We start from the raw sequence: 13,889 nt of genomic DNA on the forward strand, positions 1-13,889 counted from the left end.
TTTTCCACAGAGTTCATTTCCCATTCATTTTCCCTCATGGAACTGAAATTCCTCTACTACCATGTTCTACCTGATTTGACAGGGAAAGTAGTGGTTGATGTTGGTTCCAGACTTGGTGCAGTACTGTTTGGGGTAAAACCTTATCTGGGAATTTGTTTAAAATTTTTGATTTTTTCTGAGTGTTCACGTTCATTTACTGTTTTGTTGGCCTGCAGATTTAATGTATTGATTTCTCTGGTTCAAAATTGTACATGCAATTATGACTCTAGCAGTAGTGGGCCTTGTTCTTTAAGGTCAGAGGAGTGATTTTGACAGTAAGCATTCTTTTCTCTGTAGGCACTGATGCTATTGTGTATTCCTGTTACGTGGTATTATTACAGAGCAGGGTCACTTCAGCCAACTATTTGCTGGCCAAAGTGATGTACTTACCCATATATTTTGACTAGTTTTTGGCAAATTCAGCTACCCAAGTCAGATATAATGTTCAGGAATGTTATAAACAATATAGATTTTTTTAAACTTAGGAAATTGTAGTTTATTTTCAGTATTTATTGTTGTTTTGTTACCTGATTAGGCCAATAACTCTGTAAAGCTTGAGCTCTATAATTCTCCAGTGTCCTTTCCTGAAAGCTTTGCAGCAGGGCTATTCATCAGAGATTAGGGCACATTGCTTTGCATGGAGAAAGTCCCACATTCAGTCCTTGTTAGGTCCAGATCAAAGGATCTTGAACAGAAAAGCCTGGAACGATCTGTCAGGCCTTGAAGTGCCAGTTACAACTGACAGTACTGGATTCAATAGTGTCTGTCTAAAGCAGTTTAATTAAAAAAAAATAGACCCTTTATTACAAAAGGAAATCAAAATTGTAGCTTACCCAAATAGTTTTCTTCTTTAAAACCAGAGACAAAGTAGATAGAACATATACGTAAAGAACCAGGATATGGCTGAAATGGCTTTAAGGAAGTATACAACACCCATGCAGACTGAGGGGGCCAGTCTCTGGCAGTGGCTTTTCAAATTCTTTGGCAGCAGACCCCAGGGAAGCCTTCAGCCTCCATGTCTGCCAGGAGTCTCCCCCCCCCCAAACTGCTCAGATGCTGACTAACCCCATTTTGGAGCCAGGGACCACACGCCATTGCCTGCCAGCCTCAGGGGAAGTGAGGGAGGACCCCTGCCCTCTCTCCCAAGCCCCCCAGCTGCAAAAGCAGCCTCAGTTATGTCTTGGGCTGTCACTTTTCGCAAATAGTTACTGCTTTGTCAGCTTTTGTGAAATGTATCCTAAAAACAAAGCTAAGATGGAAGATCACCTCAGGATAAAGCATGCATAAGATTTTAAAAATAGTTCTTTTCATCATATTCTTTGGCTTCCTTTACAAAAGTGGCAATTGGCCATATTTTATCTGCAGACAGCTTTCTTGCCAGAGGGTTAAAAGGTTTCAGAAAGCTATAATGAAAGCATGAGTCAAGGATGGTGTATGATTTGTGAGTCTTATCTCACAGGCTCAGGGGCTTTTTTTTACTTGCCCCAACAATCATTAAATGCAGTGTATAGCATTCATAAGAGTTAATGCTACAAATGCTTGTTAAATATCCCTATATGTTAAACATTCACCTAGGTTTTGTTAGAAATTCTCCTTGAGCATAAACGTCCTATGATTGGTCTAAGCTCTGTTTTAAGCAGTGAGCCTGGCACATGGCCCTGTGTAAGGAAGGCCCAAAAGCAAATCCTGATGATAAATGAAAGCAAATCTCTAATGCAGTTTAATTTTATGTCTTGGTTTTAAAAAAAACACAACAACTTGGACTTCTTAATTTTATTCTAGGGCTACTTTTACAGCTCAGCATCTCAGATCTATGGAGTTGAAATGAATGCAGATTTTTGCCACATGCAAGAAGTTATTGTTACCAAATACCAACTTGATGAAAGAATAAAGGTGAATAGCACACATCTGACCATTTGCTTTATTTTCAGAGAGACTGCAAGTTAGCCAATCGACTAGAGATACACATCAATTTTTGTCACTCAGACAAGTGGTGTAAAACCTCACACAGCTGTTCTTCTAGGGAATATGCCTGAATCAGTCAGCTGGTTCTGAGCGGTTGCATGACGGCAACAAACCTGATCTCAGCTATTTTGAAGTTAAAAAGGAAGACAGAGGAAAATACAGATTCAGAATATGAGTGAGGACGACAACTCAAGATGTAGTAGAGAGTGAGATGATTTTAAGGCTTCCCATGGTTTTGCCATTCTTGCAGTATTTCTACTCTGGGCCTTATACACTGTTGAAATGTACTCGCTTTGGGTAGTGCCTGTTCAGTGGAGATCAGTCAATGGGTAGTAACAATTAATGGAATGGGGTTAACTGGGATAGGGCAAAAGTGTTATCCTTTCCCATTTTGCCCTCAATTCTCAGCTCATGCTGATGACATCCTGTGTCTCCTTCCGGCTCTCTTAACATGTATTCAGTTTTTCATCTCATTGCAACTCAAAATGTATCATCATCTCCCAGTGTATGTGTTTGTGTGTAATGGCTTAGTCCAGTAATGAGTCAGTGGACCCTGAGGAGAACCTACAAGAAAGATTGATGTAGGTAACTCTTTTCTAATATGTAGGTGTTAGCGATGAGGACTGTCCAATGAGAGTCATTTATGTTAATAAGCTGTAAAATTTTCTTCCTTCAGGTGCTTAATGCAGACATACGTACCCAGGCTTCGCTTCTTCAGAATGCTGACGCTGTTGTAATGAATAATGTCTTTGAATATTTCCTTGACAAAGAGGAACAGGCCAGGTAGGCTGTGTGTTCTAGACATTTTTAAAAACCAGAAATACACGTTTGGCAATACAGCTAGCTAGCATTGCATTGCATATTCTACACCCCTTTTTCTAAAAAAAACACAAAAAACAAGATCTGAAATGTATATCAAAATAAATTCTGAATATTATTAGAGGCCAACTCAAAGATCCTTTTTAGGCTAAGAGCCTGTATATAAAGCTTTTGAATAAACGATTATCTTCCCATTTGGATGCAATGTTTTGTTTTTGTACTTAATGGACAAAGAATACCAAGACCATCAACACACGTTTGGGCTTATATTTCCTACCAGCGGCTATGAGAATGGCCTAGAGACTGAAGTACTTCATTTTTCCTCCACTATGATACTCAAAAGTCTGGGATGTTGCCATGATGGAGAAACTTGCTTGCCACTTCAGTTCTTACAAAACTGTAAAATGGGAAACTCTGTTTCTGAAATCATTACCTTTTTGACATGCTTTGCATGACAGGTCTTGGTAATCTGAAATATTATTCTAATGTGACTGGACTGATCATGGTTTATGTATTTAGGGGTTCAATCTGTACAATGAATTCACAGCTTTACTTTGTATTTTCTTTCAAATGGGTGGATCATCTGGTTTGCTATAACAAAGAAATCCTGTAAGTTTCTCTATGTGTAACATTTTGTTTTGTGTAGTAAACTATCAAAAACAGCTGATACCATACAACTTTTGATCTAGTGTTCCCAACATACCTTAGGACTTTCATTAATATAAGAAACATGTTTTTTTTAAAAAAAAAATAGTTTATTTAAGGCATTATTTACAGTAAGGCAAGGCTTGTCTTTTTGTCTTGATTTTTGAAAGGTTTCTGTACTAATTTTTTCCAAAATGGTTGTGTTCATTAAAAAATGATCAAATTCTTAAATTCTGTTAGCAGACTTAGCAACTACAGTATCAGAAGAATCAAATAAGTCTGTTGAAAGGAAGAAGACAGTTGGCATTGCATTTTAATCCCAGTTGCACTATGGGCTCTAGCTCAGTCATATATTTAGTTCTTACAAGTAGGTAGGACAGACTAATGTCTCCAATTGTGTTGCTATGTCTCACATAAAAGCCATCTTTCTTATAATCTTGCCCATAGATTTGTAAGGAAAATGAGATGCCAAGATAAGCAGGATCTGCCCTGGTTAGTACTTGGATGGGAGCCCACCAAGAAGTCCAGGGTTGCTATGCAGAGACAGGCAATGATAAACCATCTCTTTCATCTCTTTCCTTGAAAACCTTACAGGACCGCTATAAGTCAGCAGTCACTTCAGGCCCGTAGCCAGGATTTTGTAAATTGGGGGCCATTAAATAAGTTTAAATAAATTTTAAAACTCACTTTGAGGCATTCACACTCTGCCTTCCTACCAAGTCAGCCTGTGCGCCCGCTTGCAACCCCAAACCCAACGACCTGGCTGCATCAATTCCCCGGGGCACACACCTCCTCCTCTGCCAGCACTCGGTGCTCCACTGAGGTGCCCCAGTCCAGATCATGCTGCAAACCTGCCTCTGTGTGCCATTGCAAGTTCCTGCACCGCACCGGGCACAGCAGGGGGGCGCCAGGTGAGGCCCGCTGGCCCCACCTCACCTGCCGGCCAGCCCAGCTACCTCATGCCATGCCGCCACCAGTTCAGGGTAGAGTTGGCAGGGCTGGTGCTACGCTTGGGGAAGGGGCAGCAGGGGAAGCAAGCCGTGCTTGGGAAATGGGCAGCGGTGGCGGGGGTGGGAAAGGGGCAGCGGGCAGTGGGGAAACAAGCCACACCTGGGGAATGGGCAGCGGTGAGGAGTCCTCCAGGCGGTCCAGAGAGTCAGGGGGCCTGGGGGCTACATGAAAGTGGTGGGGCCTTCGTAGGAAGTGGGGGGCCTGGGCTCCAAAATGCACCACTGTAGCTACAGGCCTGAGTCTCTTTACGACACTTTCAACCACCAGAAGATCAAACATCTTGTTCTTCAAAAGGGTCTAAAGTTCCTGCAGGCCAAGCTAGGTTTCTAGCATTACATTATTTTCTTGGGATTAGTGTAGATGTTTAATGTAGATGTGTACATGTTGTGGAGTATGTGTATATGTGTACTGGGAAAATACAACTAGAAAGATTTGATTCTTCTGTCTCTTGAAATTGTTTTCTTTTGTTTTTCTGTCTCTTGAAATTGGCTCCTTAGTGCCAGCATCTGTGCATCACTAGAAAATCTTTCTTGTCTCCTGAAATAAGGCTTTGAAGTAACATTCAAGTTTCTGCAAGAGTCTAGAACTATCATGCTCAAAGTTATTGTATTTTTAAAAAATTAATATGGTGAAACATGGCCTCATAAAGCCAAGATTTTTAGATAGCTGTATTTCATTGGTATGTGTTAGGGCTTCTATATGCCAGTAACTTCTTAAAGGAGGTGTTTCTTATGAAATCTAACAATGATTTCTTCTAGATCCTGGGAATTTATCAGTCAAAATGTAAAAAAGAAAGGATCATTACTGGTCACAGTTCCAAGTCTTGAGGAATCTTTATCAAATCTTCAGGTGAGTAGCTGCATTTGAAATCTTATCGATCTCTGTCTTTTGATGTAAAAAGCTATTTTCATCTAGGTGAAATTCTAAGGATTTTATTGGTGATCAGTGACTTGCTTCTGTCTTCAAGGAAGCATTGTGGTCTTAGTCTTGCACCCAACAAATGAGAATCTGCTTTCATTACCCTAATCTCAGCTTGATCACTAGTCTTTAGGTAACAAAGAAGTCTGTGGCACTTTAAAAACTACTGCATTATTATGGCATAAACTTTCATGGACTAGGCTTCACTTCAACAGGTACATGATTATAGAGAGAAAAATTAATAGGGAGAGACCAAAAAAACATCAAATCTGAGAGGTCCAGGAAGTCTGTGACATTTCTACTCTGGTCACAACAGCAGTAATTAGCAATGATAAACTAATTTGACACCTGTACTGAAAAACCCATAGTCCCATTTAAGAGCCAAATTACTAGAATCAAATTTACTGTTATATTCTGCTCCAATAGTTTCATACCAGGTGTTCCCTCTAAAGTCCTCTTATCAAAGCATGAGGACTTTGGGGTCATTAGAGTGTTCTGAGACACTGAAAAAAGGCTTCAGGTGGCTTTGCAACATTTTCTGTCAAATTTGTAGCGGATTACCTTGCTTCACTTTAATTCCTGTTTCAGTTTCTATTGCTTTCAGCATATCTTGCCTTTAATTTAAAATATTTTTATATTTTTATCCTACTTTTTCACCCAACAGCTACAGGTGGCTAACAATAAACAATAACAAAGCCAAAGGTCCAGCAGTGAGAATAAACAATTAACCATTCAAGCGGCATTATTTTTACTGTGGGCCGAAAAGGCCAGCAAACAGTACACAGAGGCCAAGACACCCCTATTTTGCTTCCTAATACTGGCTTTTATTTACCATGGCTGGTAGCCATCGATGGACTCTCCTCCGTGACTCTAATTGCCTTTTAAAGCTGTCTGTTCTTGTTGCTGCCCTGACCTGGACAGCCTGAACTCAGAAGGTAAGCGGGGTCAGCCGTAGTTAGTGTTTGGGTGGGAGACCACCCAGGGAATCCAGGGTTATGATACAGAGAGAGGCAACAGCAAACCACCTCTGAATGTCTCTTGCCTTGAAAACCCCATCAGGGGTCACCATAAGTCAGCTGTGATTTGACAGCAAAATAATAATAAAAATAATCTCCATCTTGGAGTTCGCCTCTTTACTGCTGCGGCACATTGAGCTATCTGCTGCACCTCCAGGATCTCATTTCCTCTCAGTGTCTGCCAGTCAAGAGCCCATCGGCATATATTTATATTTAGTTCCAGTGAACATCACTTTATACTTACACTGTACTTTATTTGCCATATTGTCATATACTTATCCAGTTTGGAGAGATCCCCCTGTAGCTTTTCTGCTCCCAGTAGAAATCTATCTCAGTTCCCTAAAAGAAAGATGGCAGCTGAAACATGGCCTTGTTGAGTGATTTTAAAGCCATGAGAAATTCCTACGTGAGAAAGGTCTCCATGAGAACTGGGCCCAAGTTATGTAGAACTTTAATACTCTAAACAAGCACTCTGAACTAGACATAAAAACAAACTGTGCTGCTGTTCTAGAACAGACATAATATGTTCACATCAATCTATACCTATCAGAGAGGTAACAGTATTTCTTAACCGTTAAATCCTTCATTCTCCAAGAAGGTGGTCTGGAAAGTGCTAGGAAGTCACAGCCGACATATGGCAACCCTGTAGGGTTTTCAAGGCAAGGGACAAACAGAGGTGGTTTGCTATGGCTGGCCTCTGCGTGGCAGCCGTGGACTTTGGTGGTCTCCCATCCAAGTACTACCCATGGGTGATGCTGGTTAGCTTCCAAGATCTGATGAGATCAGGCTAGCGGACCATCTAGATGAGGGCATTTCATATACACTTTATTTTAAATGTTGTTTTAATGTCTTAAATATGATGACATTGAAATGTTTGATGTTTGCCACTGTGGGGGACCTTATATGGGTGGAAAGTTGGCATAGAAATATTTTAAGATAAATAAATTTTGTGCAGATTGTGATTACCTGTAGTGTCCTGACAGTTGCTGTGAAGGTTAGCTTTCTAAAACTCCTCTTCTAGTTATTGTTCTGGAAAATAGTGGGGGGGGGGGACATACAAGTTGTTCGTTCCGTGACCTTAAGGAATAACTAAAATGAGGCTAAATTGAGCTAAAGTAAGCTTACCAGAAAGCAGAAGGACAGGTAGTTATTTTGATACTTCTCAATGGAATGGTATAGTAAACAATTACATCTGGAACAATCTAAAAATCTTAATCTAATGATAGTAAAACTAATATATTTGCAACCAGCAGTAAACCAGGCCTTAGGATCTTTAACAACTATAAAACAGTCTGAGGATAATCCAAGGGTGAAGGGTAAATAGTCAGTATTTACTATTTTTAGGATTAATAAAGTATTTGCATCTGCAGCTTGTACTCTTCAAAAAGAAAAGTCTTCTGCCATTTAAGGAGGGGGTAGGTTGCATTTGGAACTGCGGTGGCTCAAGTGGTTAAGACACTGAACTGCAGGCTGTGGAAGGTCGGTAGTTCAGCAGTTCGAGACCCGAGTGTGCTGCATGACGGAGTGAGCTCCTGTCTCTAGTTCCAGCTCCTGCCAACCTAGCAGTTCGAAAGCAAGAAATTGCAAGTAGATAAATAGGTACCACTTCGGTGGGAAGGTAACAGCGTTCCATGCGCCTTGGTGTTTAGTCATGCCGGCCACATGACCACGGAAACATCTTCGGACAGCGCTGGCTCTTTGGCTTTGAAACGGAGACGAGCACCGCAACCCTAGAGTTGGATTCGACTGGCTTTCGAGCAAGGGAACCTTTACCTTTAGGTTGCATTTGCTTATTGCAAACCTGAATTTGGGTATTCCAGTTTTCTCCTTTCTTGCTTTCTCCTCTGAGCTGGCATTTTTACAACTCTTGCATTTTTACCTGTTGGGACATGTGGAACATATTTCATTTACAGATACCTCTGACTACAACCAGCTTATTTAGTGATGATGATAACTTTGGCAGAGTTAGTAAAAACATTTCTTCCAGGTGTGCCGAAGGAGTAATAGCTACACTGCAGTCCTCTGACCTACTAGAATCCGTGGTCTTGGAGTAACTTTGCATAGGATCACAATTACTCCACACTAGGAGATATAAGATCCATGGAATAACACTCCAAATAATTGCATAAAATAACTAAGTAAGATGCAAAAAACAAAGGCTTTGTTCTCTTTAGTCAACAATATTGAAATGGATATCTCTGTCAGATCAGGCAACCCTGTGAAGGGGCCCATATGATAGTGATCCTTAAAAGCAAGAGGTGTTATTCAGTTATAATTAGTAGCTGTGATTACATATGAGGGATGGGGAATTTATACAGTTTCTAGCAAATGGTATCTACATAAAATGACCAGTGACACTAGTCCTAATTTGCTTTGTAGACTCTTGCCACATTGTTAAAGCAGTTCTTTGGCAATGGAAAGTTGGGGGGAAAGCTAAGTAGTGGTAGAAGAAAAAATATTTTTAAGAAGTCTGGCAAAAACAATTCACCCAGTTGCATAATTTTGTAAAAAAGAGAAATCAATATCAGGAAGGCCTATCATTCAGTTGGAGGGCACATATTTTTGCAAGCGGAAAATCCCACATCCCTCTGGCATCTCCATTCTAAGGTGGTCAGCTGACAGACTGAGTGGGTGCAGGGACCCGATTTCTTGGTGAGCTATTTGGTTGAGCTAGATGGGCCAGTACTCAGATCTTGCAGCTTTGCGTGGTTGTGTGTGCAGTTCCATGGCTGAGTGCCACCATGGATGCAGTTGCAAATCCTCACCAAGATGTTCAAGCAGCCTTGCATATTTTGCTGACTTTTGCCTTTAACAGTTCCATCATGCAACTTACTATTAGATTTGATTTCCTTTGTAACATACCTTCTTCATTACTGCACAGTGCTGTATATTCACAGGAGCAGATTCACTTACGGAAGGTTTAATTTCATATTGTAATTTTTTTCAGGTGGACATTCAGCTCAGCCAGTGGGTGGAAGCAATGCCATTACTCTATGATGTATTCTTGGAGGAAGATGCTGATAGAGAAGCACTTAAACAAATTTACTTGTATAAGATTCTATAATATACTTATTCAGTCTGTAGAATTGTGGTTCATACCGTAGTCTTTTCTTTCTTTTTTAATGGCAGCGTGTGGAGCCTGCAGCTCTTTCTGGGAGATAAAATGAAAAGGCAGAGAAGTGATACACACTCCTGGTTATGTTGAAGAAAATCTGTGTGGTTCCTTTTAATGAGAAGTCCATACTCAAAGAATAAGAAATGCTGCCGTGCTCTGCTATTTTTCTACAGATTTTGTCTTTTCTATTCTTAGGTGCTGAATACGACAGTGTTTAGTTTTTATGTGTTTTTATGTCTGCTGCTGTTTTATGTCTACTTGCTTTTTATATACATTTTTATATATTTTTGTTACCAAATTGTGTTAACCTTTTTTGTAAGCCACCTTGATAGTATCCCTGCAAGGTAGTCTATACATTTTAAAATAAATATATCTAAAATATGCATCTGCCTTTTTGACAAGAATGTTCCCCTTTCCCTGGCTGTTCAGACTGCTCCATGCATCTAGTAGAACAGACGGCTTTCCAGGGACCTGCACTAACTATCCCGTTCCTGAGCTGACAGCAACTTTGCTGTTGAGGGGCTGTAGCGTGTCAGGCTGAAGAGGATAGAAATAATCCCTTAAAGGGGACCTCTTCCTGGCACCAAGCCAATAGCCTCTTATTCCAAGGATATTTCTCTGGGATTTGGGGGGTGGGTACTATGAAAGGATAAAATGCTCCTGGAGTAACATACACAAATCTCTGTGGATTACCAATAAAATCCTAAAATTCCATTCCAGGAAGGGAGAGACAAGTTTATGGTGATCTGTGAGTTAACCAAAGGAAACAACACAACTTCCATGTTGCCGTTTGGTCAAGCTATCAAAGGAGCCAAAAAGGATCAGTTTTAAATTCCCTGCTTCTCCTTCAGTGGGGGAAGGCATCCATAGTGGTTAGGTCACGCCTCCACTCACTCCAGGCAGGGCTAAGCAAGTTTTTGTATGTCTTCCTTGGTCCCAGTGAGGGCACCCTTCCAGTTTGAATAGCCCTGCTGCTCCAAAAGGAAGCTAGAGCCAGGCTCTCACTTAAAGCTACTACAAAACTAAAGAAAAAAACCCAGACAAAACTTATCTGAACTCCCTGAGTGGAGAAGTTCACAGATGGATTCCTCAGCCCACAAAAAGATCCAAGGCTTTAGGTCTGTGGGGAACATAAGAACATAAGAGAAGCCAATGTTGGATCAGGGCAATGGCCCATCCAGTCCAACACTATGTCACACAGTGGCCAAAAATACCATCAGGAGGTCCACCAGTGGGGCCAGGACACCAGGAGCCCTTCCACTGTCGTCCCCCCCAAGCACCATGAATCACTTGCCCCAGACTGAGAGTTTCTATCTATACTTTGTGGCTAATAGCCAATGATGGACTTTTGCTCCATATGTTTATCCAATTTTCTCTTGAAGCCATCCATGCTTGTAGCCGCCGCCACCTCCTGTGGCAGTGAATGCCATGTGTTAATCACTTTGTGTAAAGAAGTACTTCCTTTTATCCATTCTAACCTGACTGTTCAGCAATTTCATTGAGTGCCCACGAATTCTTGTATTGTGAGAAAGGGAGAAAAGTACTTTTTTCTCTACCTCCTCTGTCCCATGCATAATCTTGTAAACCTCCATGTCACCCCCACCCTCAGTCATCATTGCTCCTGATTGGGATCACAGCTCACTCAACTAGGGAAGCTGCGATTTCAGCAACATTTTCCACTAGGGCTTATATTGACTAAATTTGTAAGACAGCTACACGGTCTTCCTTAACTATTTTTGTCAGGCATTATAGGATAGACCAGCAATGTTCTGTAGAAGCTGCTTTTGGGAGAAGGGTTCTGCAAAAGGTGTTGGAGGATTGACGCTGCAGTTGTTTTACTCCACCCAGTATAGCTTGGTTATATAACCAGTTTGGATGCCTTCTCCCACGGAAGGAGAACAAAACATTGGACTTACCTGTAGGTTTCTTGTCTTCAGTGGGGCAAAGGCATGCATTTTCCCCCTCCCACTGAATCTGATACTGAGTACTTTAGGGGGAGGGGATTGTTTTCTGCCAGTTGGCATTCTTTTTTTGGTTCGTTTGATGTTGACCAAAAAATAAATAATATAGATACAAATACACACACAATAAAGAATTTGTTCAGTTTAATAAATTTCCATGATTCGGGAGAGTTTTCTGACTTTTTGAGCTAGGCTGGTTTATGTCTGAAGGGCACCCTCAATGGGACCAAGGAAGGCATACAAAAATTTGCATAGCCCTGCCTGGAGTGAGTGGAAGTGTGACCTGATCAGTTTGAATGCCTTCGCCCCACTGAGTTTATTAAAAGTGAACTGACTGCATAGAATCTCACCCATGATAGCTAAGCCATTCTGCTTTATGCTGACCAAATGTCTCAGTGGTGAATAAGCTTCAAGTGGACAGCTGCAGTAGAAGAGCAAGATTAGAGTCCAGTAGCACCTTAAAGACCAGCAAGGTTTCTGGGACATAAGCTTTCAAGCTCCTTAATCAGATACGGTGTTGAGCACGGATACATATGGAGAAGGAAGGGGAGAAGGCAGCCCTCGGTTCTCTGTCTGTCTCACATTCCCTGGCTTTTCAAAAAAGGTGTCAGACTCAAAACATATCCTTTTTGTGGTGGCAGCTTCTATCAGGGTAAGGGACTCTCTTGAGGGGAGGAGGTTGAAAGTAATTTTAAAAAAACATAACCAGTGCCTTTGGTGCCTGGCAGATCTCAGCACAGGAAAGCTGGGGAGACCAAGTAGGTGGTTGTGACAGGGAAGAAGTAGTCTTTTGCTAGTACTGAGCCGGCTGGGAGAAGGAGCACAGGACAGAGCTACTGGGAAGGTGAGTGTTTTTGCCTTTGCTAAACTGCTGGGGAGCATTAACTGAAGTTGCTTTGTGAGAGGATAGAGTTTGTTGCCTGCTGGCAAGTGGTGCTGCTTGGAGTTCTTGGCTCTCAGGAAGCAGGTTTGTTCCCTTGAGGCTAGGGTTGCCGACCTGAAGAAGCTGAGGCAGAAAGAGGTTTGGGGAAGAGACCTACAGAGACCTAACAGAACAGGCCCACTCCTGTGCTGACACCTCTTCTGGTGTTGTGGAGAGTGAGACTCTCATGGTTGGAAGGTGTCGGTCTGAGGAGGAGGAGGAGGGATGTGATCCCTTAGAAGGACCCCTTCCTTGGGTGATGGACCGATATCCTCTCATACTGAGGATACCCCTCTGGGGTTGGGGGGAGGTCAGCTTTTGGTAGTGGGTGAGGCAGATCTCAAGATAGAGAAATAAGGGAGGAGACTACAGAAAAAAACATTGTAACCCTGGGTGACTTTAACTATTGTCACATTGATTGGGCGATTGTGTGCTGGAGTCATGTCATGGAAATAAGGTTTCTAGACATCATAAAGATGCATTAGAGCAGTCATTTCTGGAGCTGGCCAGATAGGTCATGATCTCGTGCTTGATCCTGAGTGGGGCTCAAAACCTGATGTAGATGTAGATGTTGTTGCACTTTTTTAAAAAATTATTTTAATTAAAAATTTCAAATGTTTTACAGAGCAATACAAACATTGTCAACTTGGTGAGCTACATTAAGAATAGCATTCTTGACTTCCGGTCTGATGGCGCTGCGAAACGGCCGGGCTCCGGACAAGCTCCAAACCGGCCGGCTCCCCACGCCTTTTTGGGGCTTTTTCGCTTCGGCGGTTGGGCCCCGCTTCCACCTCTGGAGGAGGAGGAAGTAGTAGGGGGCTTGCCGCCCCCCCCCCGTTGTCAGCGAAACGCGGGGGGTGTTGCCGGTTGCCTCGATGCAGAAGGCGAGGTTGGAGGAACACGGCAACGTGCTCACAGCAGCGACCGACCTTTTTAAATCCTTCTTTTTCTTTTCTTTTTTGTCTTGTTCTTCATGATGCTTTATTCACGGTGAGACTTTGTCTGTTTGTCTGTTTTCACGGGTGCACTCCATGATGAAAAGAAGAAACTGCGTGACCTACCCCTCTTTGGATTTACCTCAACTATTACTAAGCGGCGGTGGAAAGTGAGAGGAACGATAGACTGAAAAGTATGGGTAAAAAGATAAGTTCGGCTGAACATACTGCTAACTGTTAACCGTTTCGTGAAGGATTATAACAATGTAAAAGGGACTTGGGACATTTTCAGAACTTGTTTGGAAGAGTCGAGTTGGGAAAAGAAAATGGCGCTGGAGACGCTCTGCAACGAGCTGTGGGACGCAATACTCCTGGAACTCAGGTCAGATCATTTTAAAAAACTTTTGAAGGAAGAATTAAATAAGACACTTACATCGGTTTGGGATAATATTTTGGGCCGTACACGCTGTGTAAATGGAGAAGAAAACTGTAATATAGAACAATCAAAAAAGACACAAGGACAAGACAAGCTACTGGTAGATA

General features: G+C 41.9%; 1 protein-coding gene across 2 annotated transcripts in view; it reads left to right on the top strand.

Annotated features, from left to right (window-relative positions):
* LOC107114809 overlaps nt 1-13,590 on the top strand; it is a 27,908-nt gene extending 14,318 nt beyond the window's left edge. Inside the window, exons 4-8 of one of the 2 annotated variants that reach the window (XM_015416402.1) lie at nt 11-132; nt 1,822-1,932; nt 2,681-2,787; nt 5,238-5,328; nt 13,454-13,590. In XM_015416402.1, the coding sequence (XP_015271888.1) occupies nt 11-132; nt 1,822-1,932; nt 2,681-2,787; nt 5,238-5,328; nt 13,454-13,537 (515 nt within the window). In that variant the 3' untranslated portion in view covers nt 13,538-13,590. Of the gene's footprint in view, nt 1-10; nt 133-1,821; nt 1,933-2,680; nt 2,788-5,237; nt 5,329-9,360; nt 9,593-13,453 lie in introns of those variants that run through there. The other variant, XM_015416401.1, reaches the window with a different exon arrangement.
* Nucleotides 13,591-13,889: the final 299 nt, after the last annotated feature.

Source organism: Gekko japonicus, unplaced genomic scaffold, assembly GCF_001447785.1.
Source record: "Gekko japonicus isolate JY-2015 unplaced genomic scaffold, Gekko_japonicus_V1.1 scaffold1540, whole genome shotgun sequence".
Lineage (NCBI taxonomy): Eukaryota > Metazoa > Chordata > Lepidosauria > Squamata > Gekkonidae > Gekko > Gekko japonicus.